Below are 26,526 nucleotides of genomic sequence, written 5' to 3'. Positions count from 1 at the left end.
AATGGTAGAACACCAGCCTTAAGCAACAAAGCCATTTGAGAGCACAAGGTCCTGAGTTCAAGCCCTTGTACTGGCATCAAATAACAGGAAGGGAGGAAGGAAGGGAAGAAGGGAGGGAGGAAGGGAGGAAGGAGGGAAGGAGGGAGGGAGGGAGGAAAGGAGGGAAAAAAAGAAAGGAAGAAAAGCAAGCAAGCAAGCAAGCAATCAGGCACGCAGACACACTGGGCTTTGAGCAAAAAAAGCTCAAGGACATCACCTAGGCCTTGACTTCAAGCCTCAGGACTTGAGAAAAAAAAAAAAAAAAGCAGAGGAGGAAAGGAAGGGAGGGAGGAAGGGAAGGGAGGGAGGGACGGTGGGGAAGGAGGGACAGACTTATTTCTGGTCATAATGCCTTGACACCGCTGCCACCAGGTGGCGGTGTACTCAAGAGAGTCTGTACTCACTGCTAACTTTTCTTTCTTTCTTTTTTTTTTTTTGGGGGGGGGGTCAGGTCATGGGGCCTGAACTCTGGGCCTGGGCGCTGTCCCTCAGCTCTTCAGCTCAAGGCTAGCGCTCTACCACTTGAGCCACAGCGCCACTTCCGGCTTTTTTCTTTTGCTTATGTGGTGCTGAGGAATCGAACCCAGGGCCTCAGGCATGCAAGGCAAGCGCTCTACCACTGAGCCACCTTCCCAGCCCCACTACTAACTTTTCTTTTTTCTTTTTCTGTTTTTTTTTGGGTCCAGTTGTGGGGCCTGAACTCTGGGCCTGGGCGCTGTCCCTCAGCTCTTCAGCTCAAGGCAAACACTCTACCACTGAGCCACCTTCCCAGCCCACTAACTTTTCTTAAGGCTCAGTTGAACCAACAAGGAACACCAAACACATATTCTACAAAACGTCGGGAACTTTTATTGTTCAGCACAGAAAAGAGCCTGTTAGGTAGCTGAGGTGGAGTGGCCAGGGCGGTCTGCCCTAGTTGATCCTGCTTGCTGGGTCCCTGAGGTGGGGAACGGGGTGGTTGTCCTGGCGTCGAATAATGGAGTTAATCCAGTTGGCAAACTGCGCCACTGGCGCGAAGGCATCGGGGTAGATGCCAGAGCCGCAGCTGCCCCGGATGAAGGAGTCAATGCCTTGGACCAGCCCGTTGCAGACCAGGGGCCCGCCGGAGTCCCCCTGTGCAGATGGAGAGGGTCTGAGGCTGGACCTTGAGACTCCTACCTGCCCACCAGAGTGGGGAAGACCTTCCCAGGGTCTGACCACTCCTTGAGGCTTGAGTAGCTGGGGCTGGGTGCAGAGGGGAGCGCGGGATACTTACAAAGCAGATGCCGGCCCGTCGGCGTGGAACGATTGTGCACACGTTAACACCGCGTCGGCACTGAGACGTCACCACGGTCACGTTGAGCTCCTGCAGGACACTGGGCACTGGCTGGTTGGTGCCCAGCCTGCCCCAGCCCATGGCCAGGCACTGCGTCCCATTGCCCACACCTTGGCCCTGAGCGGGCAGCCTCGCCACCTGTACATTGGCATTGATGGTAGCCGAGCCATTGAGCTGCAGTCAGAGGGATCAGAGACCAGGATGTCAAGTGGAGGCAGCAGAAGGAAAGCCTCCCTTCCTGGTGCCTCAGTTTCCTCATCTGTAACGTGAAACCACCCACAATGCTGCAGAGTTGTCCTTGGAGGAAGCTGGAGGTCAGTAAACATGGCAGGTGTTCAATAGCAGCCCTCTCTGCCATCTTTTTCTTTTCTTTTCCTTTTTTTTTTTTTTCAGTTGTGGGACTTAAACTCAGGGCCTGGGTGCTATCCCTGAGCTCTTTTGCTCATGGCTAGTGCTTTACCACTTAGAGCCACAGTAGTACCACTTCTGGTTTTCTGGTGGTTAATTGGAGATAAGAGATTCATTGGACTTTCCTACCCAGGCTGGCTTTAAACTGTGATCCTCAGACCTCAGCCTCCTGTGTAGCTAAGATTACAGACGTGAGGCACCAGTGCCCAGCTTCGGCCATTATTTTGCAAGCCAAGAGTCAGGACAGAGAGGAAATCCTCTCAAGCCTTCCACTGGGCTGGGTGCCTTTGACTCCTGCCCCTAATCCTAACACTCAGAAGGCTGAAATGTGAGGATCATGGTTGGAAGCCAGCCCAGGCAGAAAGTCCATAAAACTCTTAGCTCCAGTAAAAGCAGCAAAACACTAAAACTGGAGCTGTGGCTCAAGTGGTAGACCACTAGCCCGGAGCAAAAAGGCTCAGGGACAGGCTCACACCTGTAATCCTAGCTACTCAGGAGGTTGAGATCTGAGGATCACGGTTCAACGCCAACCTGGGCAGGAAAGTCCGTGAGACTCTTATCTCCAATTTAAAAAACCCACCAGAAAACCGCAAGTGGTGCTGTGGCTCAAGTGGTAGAGCGCTCACCTGGAGCTGAAGAGCTGAGGGACAGCGCCCAGGCCCCTGAGTGGTCAGCCTCCCATACTGCACCCAATGCACAATCAGGTATCCCACCTGCCCCCCCAAGATTGAACTTTTGCCCTATTCCCCAAAGACAGGGACTGCCGGACACAGGGTGGGTGAACCGAGGGGTTTGTTGACTGACAGCAGATGGGAACTTTCCTTTTTTCATCCCATTTAATCTCTTCACAGCTGTCCCAAGGGCAGGTTACCAAAGTAGGAACTGAGGCAGAGTCAGGACAAGGTGCCCAGTTAGATCTGCCCTCTAGACCGCCCCCCACATCTGCCCCCACAGTGTCCCCCGCCCCCCACATCTGCCCCTACAGTGCCCCCCCCCCACCCCTTGGCCCTTACACCTGCAGCTCTCCCCCTCCCCCAGGCCTGTCTCTTCCCTGCAGGCACCTGGAGAACCACGATGTCGTTCAGCAGGCGCGTGGGGTCGTAGCCATTCTCGAACACACGCTGCACCCTGAACGTCTGCCGGGTGGCGCGCTCTGTCTGCCGCAGGTTGTGAGCGCCCAGCACGGCAGACACCGACTGGGCGTTCCTGGGGGGAGGAGATGGAGGAGGGTGTGGGTGGTCATGAGGTGAGGCGCAAGGGATCCCCTCCCCGGGGACTTGCCCAGAGCCATCAGGGAGAGGGGGAGCCCTGGTGACCCCAGACTCAGGACAGGCTCACAGGAGCCCTGCAATCATCACCCCGGACACACTGGGGACCCCCAGGCTGGGAGATGGAGGGGACACTCACTTGCCATTCACGCAGTGTGCCGCAGACAAGACGAAGTTGGGGGCGATCAGGGTCCCCCCGCAGAAGTGGCCCCCGCGCTGCTGCAGGGACACCATGAAGGGCCATGCGTGGGGCCTGGCCGGCCGGCCACCCACAATCTCAGAGGCCAGTGTGGGGCCTGCAGGCCGGGGGGGGGACATACAGGGTGGGGATGGTAAGGGCCTGAGAGGTGGCACTCTCACACACAGCAGATGGGGAAACTGAGGCAGAGAGCAGAGCAGGGGTTACCCACAGATCCCCTACACTACAGTCTGGCTGCTGGATCTCCCCCCACCAGTGGATGTGAGGAACCCCCAGGTTTGTGAACCCCCAGTTCTGGGCTCTTGGGCCTTGGTGACTTCTTTTGTTGTTGTTGTTGGTCATGGGGCTTGAATTCTGGACCTGGGTGCTGTTCCCCAGCTCTTCAGCTCAAGGCAAGGGCTCTACCGCTTGAGCCACAGCACCACTTCTGGTTTTCTGGTGGTTTACTGGAGATAAGAGTCTCACAGGGGCTGGAAAGGTGGCTCAGTGGTAGAGCGCTTGCCTTGCATGCAGGAGGCCCTGGGTTCGATTCCTCAGCACCACATAAGCAGAAGAAAAAGCCAAAAGTGGCGCTGTGGCTCAAGTGGTAGAGTGCTAGCCTTGAGCTGAAGAGCTGAGGGACAGCACCCAGGCCCAGAGTTCAGGCCCCACGACCACCCCCCCCCCAAAAAAAAAAGACCTTCCTGCCCTGGCTGGCTTTGAACTGTGCTCCTCAGATCTCGGTCTCCTGGGTAGTTAGGATTACAGGTGTGAGCTACCAGTGCCTGGCTGGTGACTTCTTTCTTTCTTTCTTTCTTTCTTTCTTTCTTTCTTTCTTTCTTTCTTTCTTTCTTTCCTTCTTTCCTTCTTTCCTTCCTTCCTTCCTTTTTCTTCCTTCCTTCCTTCCTTCCTTCCTTCCTTCCTTTCTTTCTTTCTTTCTTTCTTTCTTTCTTTCTTTCTTTCTTTCTTTCTTTCTTTCTTTCCTTCTTTCCTTCTTTCCTTCCTTCCTTCCTTTTTCTTCCTTCCTTCCTTCCTTCCTTCCTTCCTTCCTTCCTTTCTTTCTTTCTTTCTTTCTTTCTTTCTTTCTTTCTTTCTTTCTTTCTTTCCTTCTTTCCTTCCTTCCTTCCTTTTTCTTCCTTCCTTCCTTCCTTCCTTCCTTCCTTCCTTCCTTCCTTTCTTTCTTTCTTTCTTTCTTTCTTTCTTTCTTTCTTTCTTTCTTTCTTTCTTTCTTTCCTTCTTTCCTTCTTTCCTTCCTTCCTTCCTTTTTCTTCCTTCCTTCCTTCCTTCCTTCCTTCCTTCCTTTCTTTCTTTCTTTCTTTCTTTCTTTCTTTCTTTCTTTCTTTCTTTCTTCCTTCCTTCCTTCCTTCCTTCCTTCCTTTCTTCTTTCCTTCCTTCTTTCTTTCTTTCTTTCTTTCTTTCTTTCTTTCTTTCTTTCTTTCTTTCTTTCTTTCTTTCTTTCTTTCTTCCCCTTTTCCTTTTTGTCAATTCTGGGGCTTGAACTCAGGACCTGGGCACTGTCCCTCAGCCTATCTGTGCTCAAGGCTAGCACTCTACTACTTCAGTCATAGCACCTCTTCTGGCTTTTTCTGTGTATGTGGTACTGAGGAATCGAACTCAGGGCTTCATGCATGCTAGGCAAGCACTCTACCACTAAGCCCCATTCCAACTTGAACTCAGAGTCTGGATGCTGTCCCTGAGCTTTTTGCACTCAAGGTTAGAGCTCTACCTCTTGAGCCACACTTCCATCTTTTTGCTGGTTCATTGGAGATAGTCTCACAGACTTTCTCGCCTGGTTTGTACTGAGATCTTCAGATCTCAGCCTCCTGAGGCCCTAGGATTGCAGGTGCAAGCTACCTGTGCCCTGGCTGGCAATTTCCTTTTCCTCCTCCGACTCCTCCTTCTTGCCAGCTCTGGGGCCTGAACCACAGGTGCCTGGCTTGCTTGCTTTCTGGGTTCCTTGTCCTAGCTGCCATCCACCTGTGAGGATGAGATTCAAGCATACCCACGGGTGATGGGAAAGAGCCAGATGGCCAGCACTAGTCAGGCACTGGTGGCTCACGCCAGTAATCCTACCTACTCAGGAGGCTGAGATCTAAGGTTCACAGTTCAAAGCCAGCTTGGATAAGGAAGTCTTATGAGGGCTGGGAAGGTAGCTTAATGGTAGAGTGCTTGTCTCCCAGGCATGAAGCCCTGGGTTCCATTCCTCAGTACCGCATACACTGAAAAAGCCAGAGTGGTGCTGTGGCTCAAGTGATAAAGTGCCAGTCTTAGGCCAAAAAGCAAGGGACAGCACCCAGGCCCCAAAGTCAAGTCTCAGCATGCACACCCATGCATGGACGCACACACGAGGATGATCAACATCATCACTCACCACTTAATAGCAAGGCCAGCAACGCAGCCATGAGAGCAGGGCCGGAGGGCGGCGAGACGGAGGTCATGGTGGTCCCGGGCTCCCTGAGGGCTCTGTACCCACCTGGGGCCCACCAGGCTCTCTTATAGCCCACACAGGGAGGCCGTTGCATTGCCCCACCCCAGCTGGCACCCCACTTCCTCTCCGGGAACATGCAGGGAGTAAAAGGAGGGGGGAGTCCCAAGCTGGCAGCATGGTCTCCAGGTTACATGCAGAATGCACGTTGAATGCCAGGTACACAATTTTATTGTGTATGAGTATGTCCCAAATACAGCACATGACATGCGTTAGTTATCTGCTGTCCACCTGTCACCTGGCAGACTCACTAAGAACTGAGAGGCCTTGACTGGCCCTGGTGCCTGAGTTTATGCAGAGCAAGGCAAACACCAGACTTGTTATTTCACGGGGGCCTGGACTCTGTCCCCGAGCCTGTCTGTGCTCAAGGCTAGCACTCTACCCCTTGAGCCACAGCACCACTTCTGGCTTTTTCTGTGGATGTGGTACTGAGAAACCAAACCCAGGGCTTCATGCATGCTAGGCAAGCACTCTACCACTAACCTACATTCCCAGCCCTAATTTTTTATTGTTGTTATTAAAGTGATGTACAGAGGAATGACAGCGACATACGTTGGATAAAGAGTACATTCCTGCACGGGTGGCTCACACCTGTAATCCTAACTACTCAGGAGGCTGAGATCTGAGGATCGCAGTTCAAAGCCAGCCTGGGCAGGAAAGTCTGTGAGACTCTCATCTCCAATAAACCACTAGAAAAAACAAAAAGGAAGTGGTGCTGTGGCTCAAGTGGTAAAGCGCTGGCCTTGAGCTGAAAAGCTGAGGGACAGCACCCAGGCCCAGAGTTCAAAGCCCCATGACCTACAAAAAGAAAAAAAAAAGAGTGCATTCCTTTTTTTTTTTTTTGGGGGGGGGGGGTCCGGTCATGGGGCCTGAACTCTGGGCCTGGGCACTGTCCCTCAGCTCTTCAGCTTAAGGCTAGCACTCTATCACTTGAGCCACAGCACCACTTCTGGCTTTTTTCTTATGTGGTGCTGAGGAATCGAACCCAGGGCCTTGAGCATGCAAGGCAAGCGCTCTACCACTGAGCCACCTTCCCAGCCCCAGAGTGCATTCCTTTTTAGATAATGTCACCCCTTCCTCAGCACCATCTTGACCTTTCCTCTTGGAAGGGCAAGGGGGCTCTTGGTTCTTTTAAGATAGGGAAACTGAGGCATATTGTGGACCCCATCCCAGCTATATAGCCCACCCAGCAACATAGCAAGGGAGCTGTGATTTTCCCTGTGATTTATTTATTTTTAATGTGCCAGTCCTCGGGATTGAACTCAGGGCCTAGGTGATGTCCCTAAGCTTTTGTGCTCAAGACTAGTGCTCTACCACTTGAGCCCACTTCTTTTTTGCTGGTTCATTGGAGATAAGAGTCTCCTGGACTTTCCTGAGTGGGCTGGCTTTGAACCATCATCTTCAGATCAGCCTTGTGAGTAGCTAGGATTACAAATGTGAACCACTTGTGCCCTGCGGAAGCTGTGATTGATTGATTGATTGATTGCCAGCATATGGAGACCCACCCTGGCCCTAGCTGGACGGCTCTCTCTCAGTCACAAATCTTCCTCTTGCTCTCTACCCAGAATCACTGCCTCCTGCCCCATCAGGCTTTATAAGCTCTCCCACCAGAGCTATACTGGACCCGGCAGGGGCCTGACTGGAGTTCCTGGCAGGGCTCTGGGCACAGCCTGGCTGCCAGAACATCTGGATTTAGAGTGAAGAAAGAGCTGATGCCCCCAATGGAGAAGGACCCTGGGCCCAGCCACCCATCCGGACCTCCCCCACGCCGTGGCCAACAATGTCGCAAGACCAACGTCCCTGCTCCAACACAAGGTGTGGAGGAGGGAACCAACGGACAGACATTTCCAGAACAGTCAGGGGAGGGGCCGGGGCCCTGGGCCACCAGATCCTAGCAAACTGGAGTCTTTACTGTTTTTTGGTCAGTCATGGGGCTTGAACTCAGGGCCTGGACACGGTCCCTAAGCTTTTTTATTTTGCTCAAGGCTTAGCCCTCTACCACTCGAGCCACAGCACCATTTCCAGCTTTTTGGTGGTTCATTGGAGATAAGAGTCTCACAGACTTTCCTGCCTGGGCTGGCTTCAAACTGCGATCTTCAGATCTCAGCCTCCTGAGTAGCTAAGATTACAGGCATGAGCCACCAGTGCCGGACTTGGCTGGAGTCTTTTGTCCTGGGCTCCCCTAATGGGTGTGACTCTCCATGCCCTCATATTGCCAGGCATACAGCAGGCACTCAATCAGTGCCCATTGTCCCCAGCTTGGTCACACACACACACACACACACACACACACACACACACGTGCATGCACACTCACATACACACTCTAACTGGTTTTGTCCTCTCTCCTTTTGGAGGAGCCCCCACGCTGCTGCCTTGTAGTCAGCATGGAGCACTTAGTGAATGTTTGCTGTTTGCACAACCCTGTCTTGTGTCCAGGAATGGACACAAGGGCCATGTCTTTTGGTGGCTTTAACCCAAGAAAAGAGACCCAGAGTCAGGTGTATTCATTGAGCACGGCCTGTATGTTATGTTCACCCATGTTTTGGAGGCCAAGTGAGTCTGCTCTGGGTTCAAATCTCACTCCCTGATGTGGAACTTCAGGCTGCTGACACCTCTGTGACTTAGTTTCCTCCTATCTAAAATGTGAGATTCGGCTGGGAAGGTGGCTTAGTGGTAGAGAGCTTGCCTACCATGCATAAAGCCCTGGGTTCCATTCCTCAGGACCACATACTCAGAAAAAGCCAGAAGTGGGGCTGTGGCTCAAGTGGTAGAATGCTAACCTTGAGCAAAAGATGCTCAGGGACAGTGCTTAGGCCCTGAGTTCATTCCCCAGGACTGGATAAATAAGTATGTGAGATACATTAATAGACTCTATCTCCCCTGTTGTAGCAAAGGTTGGACAAACTAGTAGTTATAAACTTGTTACACGGATGGTTCACGCCTGTAAACCTAGCTACTCAGGAAGCTGAGACCTGAGGATGGAGGTTTGAAGCCAGCCAGACAAGAAAGTCTGTGAGAATCTTATCTCCAATTAACCAACAAAAAAGCCAGAAGTGGAGCTGTAGCTCAAGTGGTAAGGTGTTAGTTTTGAGCAAAAGAGCTCAGGGAGAGCACGCAGGCCCTGAATTCAAGTCTCAGTAATGGCGCACAGAAAGTGTTGTCTCTGAATATTTATCATTATTTACCACAGGAAGGCAGAAGATGGGCTCCAGGGTCCCATGATCAAACCAACAAGAAACATGGGTGCCTAATGGCAACCTTCCTTCCTCTGTGGGACCCCAGGACGCAGAGGTGTTGGGGAGCCCCAGCAGCACACACTCCTCCCTGGGCCCTTTAGGGACACCTCCTTCATTGAGATCTGTGTGCCAAAAGCCCTGTTCCATTCCTGTATTAGGGTTTTTCCCTTTCCTTCTTTCTCTCCTTTCCTCCCTCTCTTCCTGTCTTCCTTCCTTTCTTCCTCTCTTTCTTCCTTCCTTCCTTCTTTCCTTCCTTCTTTCCTTCCTTCCTTTCTCTCTTTCTTCTTTTTCTTCTTTTTTTTTTTTTTTGACTCGATTGTGGGCCTTGAACTCTGAGCCTGGACACTGTCCCTGAGCTCTTCAGCTCAAGACTAGCCCTCTACCATTTGAGCCATAGCACCACTTCCAGTTTTCGGGTGGTTAATTGGACATAAGAGTCTCATGGACTTTCTTACCCAGGCTGGCTTTGAACTGTGATCCTCACATCTCAGCCTCCTGAGTAGCTAGGATGACAGGTGTGAGCCACTGGGGTCCAGCCTCTTTCTTCTTTCCATCCCTCTTCCTTCCTTATCCTTTCTTCCAGCAATGGAAGCATAATTTTATGAATATATTACAAATAACAGTAATAGTGGCTTTTATGACATGTGAATTATAGCCTCTTCTTTCCTCATTGTGTGTGTGTGTCTTTATGAGTGTGTGTTTGTGTGTTGGTACAACTGAGGCTTGAACTCAGGGCCTGGGTGTTGTCCCTTAAGCTTTTTTTCTGCTCAAGGCCAGTGCTCTACCACTTGAACCACAGCTCTACTTCCATCTTTTTGCTGGTTAATTGGGAAAAAAGGGTCTCTCAAACTTTTCCACCTGGGCTGGCCTCAAAATGGGATCCTCAGATCGTAGCCTTCAGAGTCACTCCTGGAATTTCACACTGACTTGGGGTTTGGCCCAACCAGGGAGACCAGACTTAACCACAGCAGCATTTATTGAACACCATATATATACATACAACCACATCACATGTTCACTGTACAGTGATTATTAAAGGTGTCAACTCAAGGTTCATATCCTTGTCCTTGTTGTGGAACTTGAAAAACAATGAATTAGCCAGGTGCTGGTAGCTCCCACCTGTAATCCTAGCTACTCAGGAGGCTGGGATCTGAGGATCACAGTTCAAAGCCAGCCTGGGCAGGAAAGCCCATGAGACTCTTATCTCCAATAAACCACTCAGAAAACTGGAAATGGTGATGTGGATTAAATGGTAGAGCACTAGCCTTGAGCTGAAGAGCTCAGAGACACGGGCTGGGAAGGTGGCTCAGTGGTAGAGTGCTTGCGTTGCATGCTTGAGGCCCTGGGTTTGATTCCTCAGCACTATATAAGCAGAAAAAGATGGAAGTGGCACTGTGACTCAAGTGGTAGAGAACTAGCCTTGAGCTGAAGAGCTCAGGGACAGTGCCTAGGCCCAGAGTTCAAGCCTCACCACCAACCAAAAAAAGAAAAACAATGAATATTTTCCTGGAGCGGGGGGTTGGGGGGCTGGGGGAAGGGTTGGAGGGCCAGGGGGGTGGGGGGGAGGATGTGGCTGGTACTGGGGCTTAAACTTGGGCTCAGGGCTTCTCACTCACACTTGGCTTTTTCACTCAAGGATGGCATTATACTACTTGTGCCACAGTTTCACTTCCAAGTTTTTGCTGGTTAACTGGAGATCAGAGTTTCCCAAACTTAAGCCAGGAGCCAGTGGCTCATGCCTATTATCTTAACTACTCAGGAGACTAAGATCCTAGGATCGGGATTTGAAGCCAGCCCAGGCAGGAAAGTCTATGAGACTCTTATCTCCAATAAACCACTTAGAAAATGCCAGAAGTGGTGCCATGGGTCAAGTGGTAGAGCCCTAGCCTTGAAGACAAAGAGGTTCGGGGACAGTGCCCAGGCCATGAGTTCAAGGCCCAGGGCTGACAAAAAAAAAATTGTTTCACAGATTTTTCTACCTTGGTTGACTTCAAACTATGATCCTCAGATTCAGCCTCCTGAGTAGCCTGGCCTGAGTCACCAGCGCCTTCTTCGAGACCAGTGCATTGACCCACTTTTGATTCAGTTTCTTCCTTGATTCCTCCTTGGTTCTCCCAGACCTTAAAGTCTCAATTCTGCCCTGCAGGCCTGTGATTTGCTAGAAAACTGCTTTCCTTCTAGAATGTTCTTTTTTTTTCCCCCCTCCTGGTACTGGGGTTTGACCTCATGGCCTCCCACTGGCTTAGATTGTTTGCTTAACTGGTACCACATCTCCACATCTCCAGCCCACTTTTTTTGTGTGTGGGGGGGTGGTGGTGGGGGTGGTATTATTTTAGAGATGGAGTCTTAGGGACTTTTCTGCCTAAGCTAGCCTCAAACTACCATCCTCCAGACCTCAGCTTCCTGAAGCTAAGATTACAGGTCTGAATCACCAGCACCAGACTTGAAAGATTCTCTGAATCTTCTTTCACACAAGAGCATATAGAGGGCTGGGAAGGTGGCTCAGTGGTAGAGTGCTTGCATTGCATGCATGAGGCCCTGGGTTTGATTCCTCAGCACCACATAAGCAGAAAAAGCTGGAAGTGGTGCTGTGGCTCAAGTGGTAGGGTGCTAGCCTTGAGCTGAATTGCTGAGGGACAGCGCCCAGGCCCAGAGTTCAGGCCCCACGACCAGCCAAAAAAAAAGCATATAGCAAACTACATTTTGTTTTGTTTTGTTTTGTTTTTGTTGGTTGTGGGGCTTGAACTCTGAACCTGGGTGCTGTCCCTCAGCTCTTCAGCTCAAGGCGAGCACTCTGCTGCTTGAGCCATAGCGCCACTTCTGGTTTTCTAGTGGTTTATTGGAGATAAGAATCTCATGGACTTTCCTGCCTGGGCTGGCTTTGAACTGAGATCCTCAGATCTCAGCCTCCTGAGTAGCTAGGATTATGGGCATGAGCCACCGGTGCCTGGCTTCTGGGTCTTTCTGTTGCAATGCATGTACTCATTCCTTCTAGCAAAAGGTTTCACCTGGGTATCAGAAACCCCAAAGGACACCCAGTATTCACCAGCACACCCTCCCAGAGCTCAGTGTCTCTGCACACACAGGTTTAGTGCCCATAATACCCTTGGTTCTTCTCTGGGTGATTAGTGGAGATTTCAAGACATTGGAAAAGGGACAGGCCTGGGTATCCTTGCTCTTATTGAATCTGGCACGAATCAATACAATGCCATCAAGTGGTGACCAGGCCGATTAATCATCTGTCTTCCAACTGAACTGTGCCTTCCTCAGGTTGGCCTCAACTATAAGGTGCCAGTTGCCTCGTTTTCCAGATGCTTTGGCTAGTCTGTGACCTCTCTTTCTCCTCCAAGCTCATTTCTGCCACCAGGGGGCACTCTCCCATGAGAAATAAACAGGCTCCTGTGGCTGCTGTTGGGCCAAGTCCCCTTTCCTCTGCCCTCTTCATCTGCTACATACCCACTTCATTCCTGTGCATCTGGCCTCCCACACCTCACCCCCAGAGCCCCAGCTCTCTCCTCCCTCTGGACTTTTGCACTTATATGCGTCTCTTCCAAGGAAGCCTTCCAGCCTGGGGGCTCCCCAGAGCTGGATTGGTCATCTGTATGATAATAGGTCCCTAGGACTGACTAGCTGAGGGTGTCTAGAAGTACTCTGGAAGTTCTAGAAAATGCTGAGGAATTTTTCAGATACAGGAACTGAGGCACAGAGGCAACTTGCTCAGGGCTACTCAGGCAGGGCAGTGGGCATTATTAGAAGTAAGGCATGGGCTGGGAAGATGGCTCAGTGGTAGAGTGCTTGCCTTGCATGCCTGAGGCCCTGGGTTCGATTCCTCAGCACCACATAAGCAAAAAGAAAAAAGCCAGAAGTGGTGCTGTGACTCAAGCAGTAGAGTGCTAGCCTTGAGCTGAAGAGCTGAGGGACAGCGCCCAGGCCCAGAGTTCAGGTCCATGACCGGCAAAAAAAAAAAAAAAAAAAGTAAGGCAGCCAGGTGCCTATGGTTTATGCCTATAATTCTAGCTACTCAGGAGGCTGAGAACAGAATCATGGTTCAAAGCCATCCCAGACAGTAAAGTCTATGAGACTATTATTTCCAATTAACAACAAAAAAACAAAAATAGAAGTGGACTGGGCTCTGGTGGCTTACGCCTATCATCCTAGCAACTCAGGAGGCTGAGATCTGAGGATCGAGGTTGGAAGCCAGCCTGGGCAGGAAAGCCTGTGAGACTCTTATCTCCAATTAATCACAGAATAAACACAGAAAAATCCAGAAATGGGGCTGGGAAGGTGGCTCAGTGGTAGAGGGCTTGCCTTGCATGCCTGAGGCCCTGGGTTGGATTCCTTAGTACCACATAAATGAAAAAGGCCAGTGGCGCTGTGGCTCAAGTGGTAGAGCGCTAGCCTTGAGCTGAAGAGCTGAGGGACAGCGCCCAGGCCCAGAGTTCAGGCCCCACCACCGGACCAAAAAAAAAAAAAAGAAAGAAAAGAAAAAGCCAGAAATGAGCTGGGAAAGTGGCTCAGTGGTAGAGTGCTTGTCTTGCATGCATGAGGTCCTGGGTTCGATTCCTCAGCACCACATAAGCAGAAAAAACAGGAAGTGCTGGGCGCTGGTGACTCACGCCTGTAATCCTAGCTACTCAGGAGGCTGAGATCTGAGGATCGCGGTTCAAAGCCATCCCGGGCAGGAGAGACTGTGAGACTCCTATCTCCAATAAACCACCAGAAAACCGGAAGTGGCGCTGTGGCTCAAGTGGTAGAGCACTCGCCTTGAGCTGAAGAGCTGAGGGACAGCGCCCAGGCCCAGAGTTCAAGCCCCAGGACCGACAAAAAAAAGAAAAAACAGGAAGTGGCACTGTGGCTCAAGTGGTAGAGCGCTAGCCTTGAGCTGAAGAGCTGAGGGACAGTGCCCAGGCCCAGAGTTCAGGCCCTACAACTGACAAAAAGAGAAAAAAGAAAAGAAAAAGCCAGAAGTGGGAAGTGGCACTGTGGTTCCAGTGGCAGAGTCCTAGCCAAAGGAGCTCAGAGTGCCCAGGCCCATCGTTCAAGCCCCAGGACCAGCAAACAGACAAACAACAACAAAATCAGAAGTGGGTCTGTGACTGAAGTAGTAGAGTACTAACCTTGAGCAAAAGTGCTCAGGGACAATGCCCAGGCCCTGAATTCAAGCCTAGGGCCTACACACACACACACACACACACACACACGTAATCATAATCATAAAAGACAACTGGTGAGCCTAGCCTCTAGACCTCTACTTCCCCTCCATCCTCAGTGAGAGGTACTGGACCTTGAACAGCCCGGGACACTGCAGCTTCTCCGTTGTCCCTACAGGGAAGAATGGACAGGAGCCAGAGGGAGTTTCAGCTTTTATTGAGGTCACATAGAGTAGGTTACCCCTTCCTGAGCCCCTGGGGGAAGTGGATGGCTGGGGTGGTCACAGGACACTAGGTGGACACTTGCTAGAACGGACCTTCGGGAAAGATAGATGTTCTCTGCCTGAAGTTCCCCACTTAGGACGTGCAGCCCGCCTGGGCCTGCTGGTCAGCGGGTGGGGTGGGGTGGGGGTCGGGTCAGCCCGCAGTCCCTGCACTGCGCAGCACCGTGTGAATCCAGTCTACGTAGAGTGACACCCGCGCAAAGAAGTCGGGGAACTGGCGGCTGGCACACTCCCGGATCACGAAGGAGTCCACGCCCTGCAGGACCCCGTCACACACCAAGGGGCCCCCCGAGTCTCCCTGGGAAGGGGAGATAGAAGGATCAGTCCCCAAGTCTAGTCCTTGGCGACCCAGAGGCTAGATCGGTAGGGCCTGTCGGTGGACCGCAGCTGCATGTATTAGTCTCCTTCTGTGTACCTGGATCACTGGATTCTGAGCGGGCACCCACAGTGTCCCCCGGGAGGGGCTCCCAGACCACGATGGGGGAGGGGATGAGGCTGCTCCACTCGCTTTCCTGCCTACCCGCTTCACGGGGGTGATGGGCGTTCATCCGATGGGGAAACCGGAGCTCAGAGTGGCTCTGGAGCCAGAAAGTGGGGCAGAACCCAGGCTCCCCTGCTCCCTGAGCCCCTTCCCCTCTTGGGCTCCACTATTTCTCTCTCTCTCTCTCTTGTCGGTCGTGGGGCTTGAACTCCGGGCCTAGGCGCTGTCCCTGCGCTCTTCAACTCAAGGCTAGCTCTACCGCTTGAGCCACAGCGCCACTTCCGGTTTTCTGGTGGTTTATTGAAGAGTCTCACGAACTTTCCTGCCCGGGCTGGCTCTGAACCTTGTCCTCAGATCTCAGCCTCCTGAATAGCTAGGATTACAGGCGTGAGCCAACAGCGTCCGGCCGGCTCCACTATTTCTAAACCTAGGGCATAATACTGTCTCTGAGGTTCCTCCTTCCCGAGCACCGCCCTCTCCTCGACCACGCCCAGCCCCACCTCCCGGAGCTCACCTTCTTGCCCCGCCTTCTCCAGGACCCAATCCAGACGTTCCTCCTCATAAGCTCCACCTTTTTTTGGCCACGCCCCGGTCCCATCACCGGGAGCTCCCCTCCTGGCCACGCCCTCTTCTAAGCCACGCCCCTCCCGTCTCCTGCCGTTCATGGCCACGCCCTCTCGTAAGACCATGCTCTTGCCCCAGCTCCTGCAGCCTTTTCCGGGCCATGCCCTCTCCGAAGCCACGCCCCGGCCTCCCTGCTCCTGGAGATCTTGCCCTGGCCCCGCCCTCTCCAGGGCCACGCCCCCAGCACACCACCTCCCAGAGCTCCTCCCTCTCCAGGGCTCCGCCCCCCGTGCCCGCCTCCTGGGATACTCACGAAGCAGATGCCCGCGCTGCGGCGCGCCACCAGCGTGCACACATTGTGCGGGCGGCACAGGAAGGTGACCACGGTCACGTTCAGCTCCTGAAGCACGCGGGACACTGGCGCGCGGGTGCCCAGGCGGCCCCAGCCCATGGCCAGGCACTGGGTACCTTGGGACAGCGGCTGGTCCTGTCGTGGTAGTGGAGCCACGGCCACTTCGGCACTGAGGGAGGCCGGGCGGTCCAGCTGGGACAGAACACGAGGCTGACAGCTTGTCCCCAGGCCCAGTGGCCTCCTATCCCAGCATCACCCACCTCCTGGGCACCCCTCACCATGCCTTCTCCACCCATACCCCTTCCCCAGGAGTTTTTCACCTTATTTCCTTCACCCAGAACCCTCGGGATTGCAAAGCACTGAACATTGTATGCTCAGTTTTATAATAAGCTCCAAGGCTCCAGCAGACACCGGCTCACACAAACTCTGCTAGGAAAGCTACTTTTTCGGGGTCAGGACTGTGGAGACCTGGTGAGCTCACCACCCTGGGCTGGGCTGACAGTGGTCTAGGAGTCAGATTTTCAGGAGTCAGAAGGTCAGGTGTGTTGAGAGAGCCATGAATGAACTGACTGAATGCCCATCCCGCTCCACAGGTCCCCATGGTGTCCCTATCTACCTTTCTCGTGGCCTGGCATACAGTAGGTGCTCAATAAATGTTCAGTGTGTAGATGAAGCACACACTCCACCTTCCCACCTGGATGATCATCACATCATTGAGGTTGTCCTCAGGGTCATAGTTGTTCTGGAAAACTTGGGTGATGGTGAACTTCTGCTGTACTGGCTCCAGGTTCTGTAGGTCGTGGGCCCCCAGCACCACTGTCACCAGGTGTGCGGGGCTGGGAGAAGTCAGGGTTTTATTTCTTTATCTCTGTTTCTTTCTATCCCTCCCACTAGGACCAGCCTGAGAGCCCTCCCTGGGAAACCCCCGTACTGCTCCAAGGTCCCAGCTGGTAGGCTCAGGGGAGAGGACAGACCAAACCCGGTCCATGTTCCCCCTCCCCATATCCCACCCACAGGCAGGACTCACACGTCCTGGAGGCAGTGGGCAGCTGTCAGCACAAAGCTTGGATGGATCAGAGTCCCTCCGCAGAAGTGGCTACCTGGGGTCCTGCTCAGCTGCAGCGATGCCACATAGGGTCTCGAATGGGGCCGGGCCTCCCGGCCACCCACAATCTGTGCAGCCTTGGCTATACCTGAAAAGGTAGATGTCAAAGACTGTGGCCCAGCAGGGCTGACTCCAGGAATCCCTTCCCTACTATGCTGTGTGACCTCAACCAGGCCCTGGATCTTTCTGAGTTTTCTTGTCCATCCCAATCTGTATAACAGAAACACTGTCTGGAAATCTGCCCCTGGGACTCTGTGCCTAAGGAAGGGCTGTGTGTGTGTGTGTGTGTGTGTGTGTGTGTGTGTGTGTGTGTGTGTGTGTGTGTGTGTGTGACATCCTGGAGCTTGAACTCAGGTGGCGGGCATTGTTCCTGAGCTTTTTCATTCAAGGCTAGTGCTCTACCATGTAAGGCACAGTTCCATTTTGGGCTTTTTGTTAATTGGAGATAAGAATCTCACAGCCAGTGCTGGGGAAGCATGCTTGTAATCCTAGCTATTCTAGAGGCTGAGATCTGAGGATCACAGTTCAAAGTGAACCCAAGCAAGAAAGTCTGTGAGGGGACTGGGAAGGTGGCTCAGTGGTAGAGTGCTTGCCTTGCATGCTTGAGGCCCTGGTTCGTTCCTCAGCACCACATAAGGAGAAAAAGCTGGAAGTGGCGCTGTGGCTCAAGTAGTAGAGCACTAGCCTTGAGCTGAAGAGCTGAGGGACAGCTACCAGGCCCAGAGTTCAGGCCCCATGACCAACGAAGAAGAAGAAGAAGAAGAAGAAGAAGAAGAAGAAGAAGAAGAAGAAGAAGAAGAAGAAGAAGAAGAAGAAGAAGAAGAAGAAGGAGAAGGAGAAGGAGAAGGAGAAGGAGAAGGAGAAGGAGGAGGAGGAGGAGGAGGAGGAGGAGGAGAAGGAGAAGGAGAGGAAGAGGAAGAGGAAGAAGAAGAAGAAGAAGAAGAAGAAGAAAAAGAATGTGTATGAGACTTTTATCTCCAATTAAGTACCAGAAAACCAAAAGTGGCGCTGTGGCTCAAATGGAGGCGTTTGCCTTGAGCTGAAGAGCTAAGGGACAGCTCCCAGGCCCAGAGTTCAAGCCTCACGACCAACAAGGAAAAAAAAAAAAAACAAAACTCACAGACTTTCCTTCTTGGGCTGGCTTTGAACCACGATTCTCTATCTAAGCTCTTGAGTAGCTAGGATTACAGGTATGAGCCACCAGCACCTGACAGGCACTTGGGATTTTTGTTTGTCGGTCGTGGGATCTGAACTCTGGGCCTGGGCGCTGTCCCTCAGCTCTTCAGCTCAAGGCTAGCATTCTACCACTTGAGCCACAGCACTACTTCTGGCTTTTTCTGCTTATGTGGTGCTGAGGAATTGAACCCAGGGCCTCATGCATGCAAGGCAAGCAAACATTCTACCACTGAGCCACCTTCCCAAATCCAGGCACTTGATTTTTGTGTTTTGTCATTATTGTTTTAAGACAGCGTCTATTTAGCCCAGGCTGGCCTCAATCTTGCAATCTTCCTGTTTCCACTGGGAATCAAGATTTGTGCTACCCATACCTGGAGTGCAATGATTATTTCTAAAGGTTTGGTAATGGGTCCTGGTGGTTCACGCCTAGCTACTCAGGAAGCTGAGACCTGAGAATTTTGATTTGAAGGCAGCCTAGGCAGACAAATCTGAGAGATTCCTATCTCCAATTAACAAACAAAAAATAGAAGTGGAGGTGTGGCTCAAGTGCTAGAGCATCAGTCTTGAGCAAAAATTACTAAGCAAGAACATGAGGACCTGAATTTAAGGGCTAATACTGTATTGTTGTTGTTAGTGGTGGTTGTGGGGCTTGAACTCAGAGCCTGGGCTCTGTCCCTGAGCCTCTCTGTGCTCAAGGCTAGCTCTCTAGCACTTGAGCCATAGCACCACTTTTTCTGCTTATATGGTACTGAGGAATTAAACTCAGAGCCTAATGAATGCTAGGTAAGTACTCTACCACTAAGCCACATTCTCAGCCAAACTAATACTGTTTTTGTAAAAAAAAAAAAAAAAAAAAAAAGTTCTGCCTTCCAGATCTGAATGTAAAAAGGATTTCTAAGAACAGAAAAAAAACAAACAAAAAAACATCTAGCTGGGTGCCAGTGGCTCATGACTATGATTCTAGCTGCTCAGGAGGCTGAGATCTGAGGATCACTGTTCAAAGCCAGCCTGGAGCAGGAAAGTCCCCCCTGAGGCTCTCATTTCCAATTAACCACTCAAAAACCAGCAGTGGAGTTGTGGCTCAAAGTGGCAGAGCACTAGCCTTGAGCAAAAGAGGTCAGGGACAAGCACCCAGGCCCTGAGTTCAAGCCCCACGACCAACAAGATGAAAGAAAGAAAGAAAGAAAGAAAGAAAGAAAGAAAGAAAGAAAGAAAGAAAGAAAGAAAGAAAGAAAGAAAGAAAGAAAGAAAGGAAGGAAGAAAGAAAGAAAGGAAGAAAGAAAGGAAGAAAGAAAGGAAGGAAAGGAGAAAAAGGAAAAGAAAGAGAAGAAACAATCCAGCCAACAAATGACCCATTTCACAGAAGAGAAACTGAGTCAATCCCTCCAGCTTCCCTTTCCTCCCCTCCTGCCTCAGGCATCAGCCAGGCACTCAGGGGTCCTCCCATGCTCTCCCAGCTATGCCAGGCACACACACACACACACACACACACACACACACACACACACACACACACACACACACACACACACACACACACACACACACACACACCCGGGCCCAGTCGGCTGATGGGGACTTGGCCCCACTCACCACCTAACAGCAGAGCCAGCAGGATGGAAGCAAGCGCAGGGCTGGAGGCTGGGTGGCTTGGAGCCATGGTCAGGAACCAGAACCCCACTGTCTCTCCCCTTTTATAGCAGATGGCAGTTGCAGTTGCCCCATGGCCAGGATGGGTGTCCCCACTTCCTCCTTCCAGCTTGGACAATGTGGAGAGTATAGGGGTCAGGACTGCACCCCAGGGTCTGGATCTCCAGAAAAAATGCAACACCAGCAGCCCCCACCCAGCCCATGCAAGGAGTCCTGGGAGAAGGACTCAGTGTGCCCCACTCCCTGCTATTGGTCCTTACCACTGCCAAATCCCCAAGCCTCCAGAAACACACTTTGCTGGAGACAGGGTGGGTGGGGAGAGGGGGCAATATAATCCCACAGGGCACATAAGGTCACAGAGCCCTGTGACCTAATGACATCTATGTGTTTAGCTTTGCTCTTGAGGATTCCAACTTTTCCTGTAAGGATGTCCATCAAAGGTGACTTTGCTCCCAAGGGACTCTCTGCTAAGTCTCTCTCTCAAGGAGCATGTGTGGCAAACACAACTGGGATGCTCCAAGTGTGTGGGAGTGCGTGGAGGCCAGGCCAGGGCCCATTACAAGAACTACCTGTCCCCTGGCTCCAGCGGTTCACACCTGTAATCCTAGAACTCAGGAGACTGAGATCTGAAGATCAGGGATCAGGCTGGGTGCCAGTGGTTCTCACCTGTAATCCTAGCTACTCAGGAGGCTGAGATCTAAGGGTCACACTTCAAAGTCAGCCCAGGCAGGAAACTCCATTAGACTTTTTTTTTTTTTTTTTGTCGGTCATGGGGCCTGAACTCTGGGTCTGGGTGCTGTCCCTCAGCTCTTCAGCTCAAGGCTAGCACTTTACCACTTGAGCCATAGCACCATTTCTGGCTTTTTCTGCTTATGTGGTGCTGAGGAATTGAACCCAAGGCCTTATGCATGCAAGGCAAGCACTCTACCACTGAGTCACCGTCCCAGCCCCATAATGATATAGTTGGGGGTTTGGGGGGTGTTTTTTGGCCATTCATGGGGCTTGAACTCTGGGCCTGGACACTGTCCTTCAGCTCTTCAGCTCAAAGCAAGTGTTCTACCACCTGAGCCACAGTGCCACTTCCTCCATGAGACTCTTATCTCCAATTAACCACCAGAAAACTGGAAATGATACTGTGGCTCACGTGGTAGAGTGCTAGCCTTGAGCTGAAGAGCTGAGGGACAGTGCCCAGGCCCAGAGATCAATCCCCACAACTGACCAAAAAAAAAAAAAAAGACTGGGAAGTTGGCTCAGTGGTAGAGTGCTTGCCTCGCATGCATGGGGCCCTGGGTTCAATTCCTCAGCACCAGATAAGCAGAAAAAAGCCAAAAGTGGTGCTGGGCTCAAGTAGTAGGGCACTAGCCTTGAGGTGAAGAGTTGAGGGACAGCGCCCAGGCCCAGAGTTCAGGCCCCATGACTGACAAGAAAGAAAGAAAGAAAGAAAGAAAGAAAGAAAGAAAGAAGGAAAGAAAGAAAGCGAGAGATCAGGGATCAAAGCCAGCCCAGCAGACAAATCCAAGAGATTTGTGTCTCTAATAAATCAGCACAAAGCCAGAAGTAAAGGTATGGCTTAGGTGGTAGAAATTCCAGCCACATGCAGAAAAGCTAATGGACAACTCCCAGACCCTGAGTTCAATCCTCAATACTGCCAATTTAAAAAAAAAAAAAGAATGAAAGAAAGAAAAAGGAAGGAAGGAAGGGGAAAAGGAAGGAAGGACAAAAAAGCCAGGCTCTGGTGGCTCATGTCTATAATCCTAGCTACTCAGGAGGCTGAGATCTGAGGATTGTGCTTCAAAGCCAGCCCAGGCAGGAAAGTCTGTGAGACTCTTATCTCCAATTAGTTATCAAAAAGCCAGAAGAGGACCTGTGGCTCAAGTGGTTCAGCAATAGCCTTGAGTGAAAAAGCTTAGAAACTCAGGGCCTGGGTGCTCTCTGGGAAATTCTGCTCAAGGTTAGCATTCTACCACTTGGAGCCCAGCTCCACTTTCCAGTTTTCTGGAGGTTTATTGGAAATAAAAGTCTTATGGACCTTCCTGCCTGGGCGGGCTTTGAACTGTGATCCTCAGATCTCAGCCTCCTGAAATGCTAGGATTATAGACATGAGCCACCAGCACCTGGCTAAGGGTTTGTCCTTTATACAGCCTGAGACTCCATGATATTTTCATCTTCCTGGAACTTCCTACCCCTCTTCTGCCTCTCCAGCCCCTGGGGTTTGTGGTATGACCCACCCCCTTCTTTGCTGCCTTCAGGCAAGCCTGAGGACCCCCATATGCCAGGTCATACCCTCCAGAGAGGAGGCCCAGGGTTTGAACCTAGGCTCTGTGGCACTCTTGCTTGGCTTTCTCCGCTAGCACTCTAGCACTTGAGTCACAGTTCAACTTCCAGCTATTTAGTGGTTAATTGGAAGATGAGAGTCTCACTGGCTGTCCAGGCCTGGCTCACTTCAAACAGTTATCCTCCTGAGTAGCTAGGATTACAGGCATGAGTCACCAGGCTCTGCTCTGTGAAATACATTTCCATAATGTTGTTAACTAGAGAAAGGGAGTCTGATCAGAGAGACAATTAGCCAGGGCAGAGGTGAGGGGCTCTGGATTTTCCCATCAAGCTCTGTTTCCACTGGGGATCCTCAGGTGGGCCATCCTGATGACAAAAAGGTGCTAGGCAAGAGGGCCAGAATGACCCGGGCCAGGCAGGATCTGGGGTAGAGGAGGCCGGAGTAGAGGAGCCTCTGAGGGACAAGCTGGGAGGGGAAATGGGGCTGGAAGATGTGGCCTTGGCTCCTTCCTGTGCCAACTGTGAGTGGTCCAACAGCAAACAGCCAGGCTGAAGGGTAAGGCGGGGGTGGGGAAGAGGAGGGGGTGGGGGAGGGGAGGCGGTGTCCCAAGGTCATTGGAAATCTAGTGGGAAACTGAGGGCAGGAGGTGTAGGGCTCAGATCTATGACATCTTTTTGTTTGTTTGTTTTTCTTTTTTCTTTTTTTCCAGTCCTGGGGCTTGAACTCAATGCCTGGGTACTGTCCCTGAGCTTTCATGCTCAAGGCTAGCATTTTACCACTTGAGCCACTTCTGGCTTTCTTTTGGGTGATTAATTGGAGATAAAGTCCCACAGATGTTCTTGGCTGGGGTGGCTTTGAAATGTGATCCTCAGATCTCAGCCTCCTGAGTAGCTAGAATTACAGATGTGAGTCACCAGCACCTGGTTTAGAGGCAGATTTTGTGTGTGTGTGTGTGTGTGTGTGTGTGTGTGTGTGTGTGTGTGTGTGTGTGTGTGCGTGTATGTGTGTGTGTGTGTGTGTGTGTGTGTGCGTGTATGTGTGTGTGTGTGTGTGTGTGTGTGTGTGTGTGTGTGTGTGTGTGCCAGTCCTGGGCCTTGAACTCAGGGCCTGGATGCTTGCTGTCCCTGTGCATTTTTGCTCAAGGCTAGCACTCTACCACTTGAGTCACAGCTTCATTTCTGGATTTTGGTGGTTGACTGGAGATAAGACTCTCACTGACTGGGGGCTGGGAAGGTGGCTCAGTGGTAGAGCGCTTGCCTTGCATGCATGAGGCCCTGGGTTCCATTCCCCAGCACCACATAAGCAAAAAGAAAAAAAGCTGGAAGTGGCGCTGTGGCTCAAGTGGTAGAGCGCTAGCCTTGAGCTGAAGAGCTGAGGGACAGCGCCCAGGCCCAGAGTTCAGGCCCACGACTAGACCCAAACAAACAAACAAACAAACAAAAAAGAATCTCTCTGATGTTCTTGCCCAGTCCAGTTTTGAACTGTAATCTTCAGCAATCAGTTCCTAGGATTAAGGACCTGAGCTGAGGACAGATTTAATGGGACAATAACCCTACTTCAGTGATTTGTCATGCATATGTATGCAAGCAAGATCTTGGTCAGTGTTCTAATTCTAGAACATTCAGTCATCTCAAAAGGAAGCATCATTGCCATGAGTAGGCACTTTCCCCTCCCCAGCCCCTGGCCCTCGCAAGTCTACTTCCTGGTGCGTCTCTGGACATTTTCTATCAGTGGAGACAAATACTATGTGGCCTTTTGAGTCAGCTTCTCTCCCTGAGCATGGCAGCCTTAGGGTCCTTCCAACTGACAGTGTACCAGAGCCTCATCCTGCTCATGACTGCAGCCTGTTCCCTGTTTCTTTTATGGTGATGGATGGATCTGGACCAAAACAGTCATGGTGGTTAAAAAACAAACAATGACTTTTTGTTGTTGATAGTGATGATGGTAGTCGTGGGGCTTGAACTCTGGGCCTGGGCACTGTCCCTGAGCTCTTCAGCTCAAGACTAGTGCTTTACCACTTGAGCCACAGCACCACTTCCAGTTTTCTGAGTGGTTTATTGGAGACAAGGATCCTCAGATCGCAGCCTCCTGAGTAGCTAGGGCTACAGGTGTGAGCCACCAGTGCCCAGCAGGGTGAATCTAGTTTTGGTGCCTCAGTTGCCCCTTTTGTGCAAGTGGTTCATGAGCAGGTCCTGCTTCTCAGAACTGTACTGGGCACTGAGCAGACCCTGTGTGGCACTTGCCATACTCAACTGCCCTGCTCAGCTCTAAAGCCACCCCTGGCTTCCTCCTGCCCCTGCTGACAGCCAGGCCTTTCAGCTGGGCCATGGGCCTATCAGGTCCACCTGCCTCACCCCCACTCCTGGGAAACTGAAAGAGCAGCCCGCATGGGATCCTGCTGCTTCCCATTCTCTCCCTAGGGCCCCAGTGTCAGGAAACCCTGGGAGGCCCCCTCCCCCACCACCCTAGGAATGGGGTGGGGGGAGTGATTGCTACATTCTCCTCTTCCTCCACTTCTTCCCTGAGGCCGTTTGTGGCCTCTTTCACCACCAACATTCCCAACAGCTGCCCGGGCTGCTGTGACACTGGCAGACTTGAGCTTCCTTGTCCTGGGTGATGGGGAGGGGGGTGTTGGGCCTAACATACTGGCTGATCAGGCCTCTGGAGCCCCACTGCAGCACCGGTCCCCAGTGTCCCCAGCAGTTAGTTGCTCCTGTCATGGAACACAGGTGATGGTGGCCTTGGGCCCAGGAAGCCTAAGTCCTCTACATAGTCACTACTGCGCACTCCTCCTCTTTTTTTGTGGTGGTACTGGGGCTTGAACTCAGGGCCTTGTGCTCTCATTTGGCTTTTTCCACTCACACCTGGCACTCTGCCACTTTAAGCCACACCTCCACTTCCAGTTTTTTGCTAGTTAATTGGAGATAAGAATCTCAGGGACTTGTCTTCCCAGGCTGTCTTTGAACCATGATCCTCAGATCTCAGCCTCCTGAGTAGCTAGGATGACATGTGTGAGCCACCAGCACTCAGCGTTCTGTTTCCACTTACTGTTCAATGCTGTTGTCACATTTGTCACCAGCAGCATAGGACAAGAACATGCACTGTGCTTACTGCCAGGTTGGGAAACTGAGGCTGAAAGCAAGAGCCTAAGCCTGTAGAACTCCCACACTGTTACCATGGGGGGAAATCTTTGCAAGTATGGAACTCAGTCTGAAAGCATGAGTCAATGTTAGACAAATATTGTGACTAATAAGAACAAAGGCACAGGAAGGGCAAGAGCCAGGAGCCGGAGGCCTGGAAAGGCTCAGTGGTAATAAAGGGAGAGGCTGCAGCCAGGTGTTGGAGGCTCACACCTGTAATCCCAGCTATTCAGGAGGCTGAGATCCCAGGAGCACAGCTCCAAGCCAGCAGGAGTGAGACTCTTAGCTCCAATAAATCACCAGAGAACTAGAAGTGGAGCTGTGGCTCAGACCCTAGAGCACCAGCCTTGAGTGAAAATGCTTGGGGACCGTACCCAGGCCCTGAGCTCAAGCCTCAGTATCACACATGACAGAGAAGAGAGGTGACAGAGAGGAGAGACAGAGAGATGGGGGGGGGAGTAAACTCCAGGTGACCCCCTCCCAACACAAAGGAGCCTGTTGACCGCGCTATTGTCTGGTTCTGTCCATCTCTCAATGGTCACCAGAGAATGTTCAAGGCTGGGAATAAATAAATGGAATTCTGCCTTTTGGGACCTGTCTGCCTTTTGGCTGCTGGGGCCTCAGTTTCCGCATCTAAGAAATGGAGGAACGACTATCCCCTAAGTCTGTGTGGTTGGTAGAAGGAAACAACCCACCAACAGCAAACCCTGCCTCAGTGCGCTTCACGTTAATCATTTCCACAGGCTCTGCGCCCCCGGCCGGGTCGCGGAGACCCCAACCCCCACTTCCGTGGGTAGAGTGGGCAAAGTCCGAGTGGGCAGAGGGAGGAACAAGGAGAAAGGAGAAAGAGGAGGGGGAGGGCCCCCCCCCCCGCACCTCTCCCGCCCCCCTTCCCCGTGCCTTTGTCTGCGATCGCTTGGGCGCCCAGGGAGCTCGCCATGGAAACCGGCGCCGGCAAGCGGCGGACGGCACCGGGGCTAAAGGGGGCCATGGCGCCGACTTTAGGGGGCTGGGACGGAGAGATCGTGAGACACACGGTCAGTCCAGGACCCCCCTGGATCTAGACTCCGCCATGCCGCGCGCCCCGGGGGGCCCCCGAGTGGCCTGGGCGCGAAAGGCGCCAGGGGTGGCGCGGAAGAGACCGCGGGCCCCGCCGCACTGATCCGTCCGGGAGACCCCCGGAGACCCCTGGCCGGGTGGAGCCTGGGGCGGGGCGGGGCGGGGCCGCGGACGGCGCGCCCCAGGCCCGGCCCTGCGGTGGACGCGCGCGCGCGCGCAGCGCCCCCGACGCGCGCAGACAAAGAATCCACGCCCGGCGCCCAGGCCGCTGCGGGGTCTCCGCCCGGACCCTCCCTCCCGCCCTCCTCCCGGACCCTCCTCCCGCCCTCCCTCCCCGCCCTCCTCCCGAGTCCCGCCC

The 26,526-nt window shown here is 52.3% G+C and overlaps 2 protein-coding genes across 2 annotated transcripts; both read right to left on the bottom strand.

Annotated features, from left to right (window-relative positions):
* Positions 1 to 885: 885 nt before the first annotated feature.
* LOC138817863 (neutrophil elastase-like) lies at positions 886 to 5,659 on the bottom strand. Its single transcript, XM_070008626.1, has 5 exons — positions 5,580 to 5,659; positions 3,170 to 3,326; positions 2,824 to 2,968; positions 1,295 to 1,528; positions 886 to 1,152 (listed from the first exon to the last, which is right to left on the bottom strand). The coding sequence occupies exons 1-5, from the start codon at positions 5,644 to 5,646 to the stop codon at positions 952 to 954; spliced, it is 804 nt and encodes a 267-aa protein (XP_069864727.1). The 5' UTR covers positions 5,647 to 5,659; the 3' UTR covers positions 886 to 951.
* Positions 5,660 to 14,499: 8,840 nt separating this feature from the next.
* On the bottom strand, positions 14,500 to 19,704 carry LOC138817606 (myeloblastin-like). The gene is made up of 5 exons (XM_070008069.1): positions 19,638 to 19,704; positions 16,791 to 16,956; positions 16,458 to 16,599; positions 15,725 to 15,955; positions 14,500 to 14,664 (listed from the first exon to the last, which is right to left on the bottom strand). Exons 1-5 carry the CDS (start codon positions 19,702 to 19,704, stop codon positions 14,500 to 14,502), a joined length of 771 nt encoding a protein of 256 aa, XP_069864170.1.
* Between the last annotated feature and the right edge of the window lie 6,822 nt (positions 19,705 to 26,526).

This window comes from Dipodomys merriami, unplaced genomic scaffold (assembly GCF_024711535.1).
Source record: "Dipodomys merriami isolate MVZ:Mamm:240054 unplaced genomic scaffold, mDipMer1.0.p SCAF_70, whole genome shotgun sequence".
In the NCBI taxonomy this organism is placed as follows: domain Eukaryota; kingdom Metazoa; phylum Chordata; class Mammalia; order Rodentia; family Heteromyidae; genus Dipodomys; species Dipodomys merriami.
Note: the sequence above shows the minus strand (reverse complement) of the source record. Positions and strands in the feature narration are given on the sequence as shown.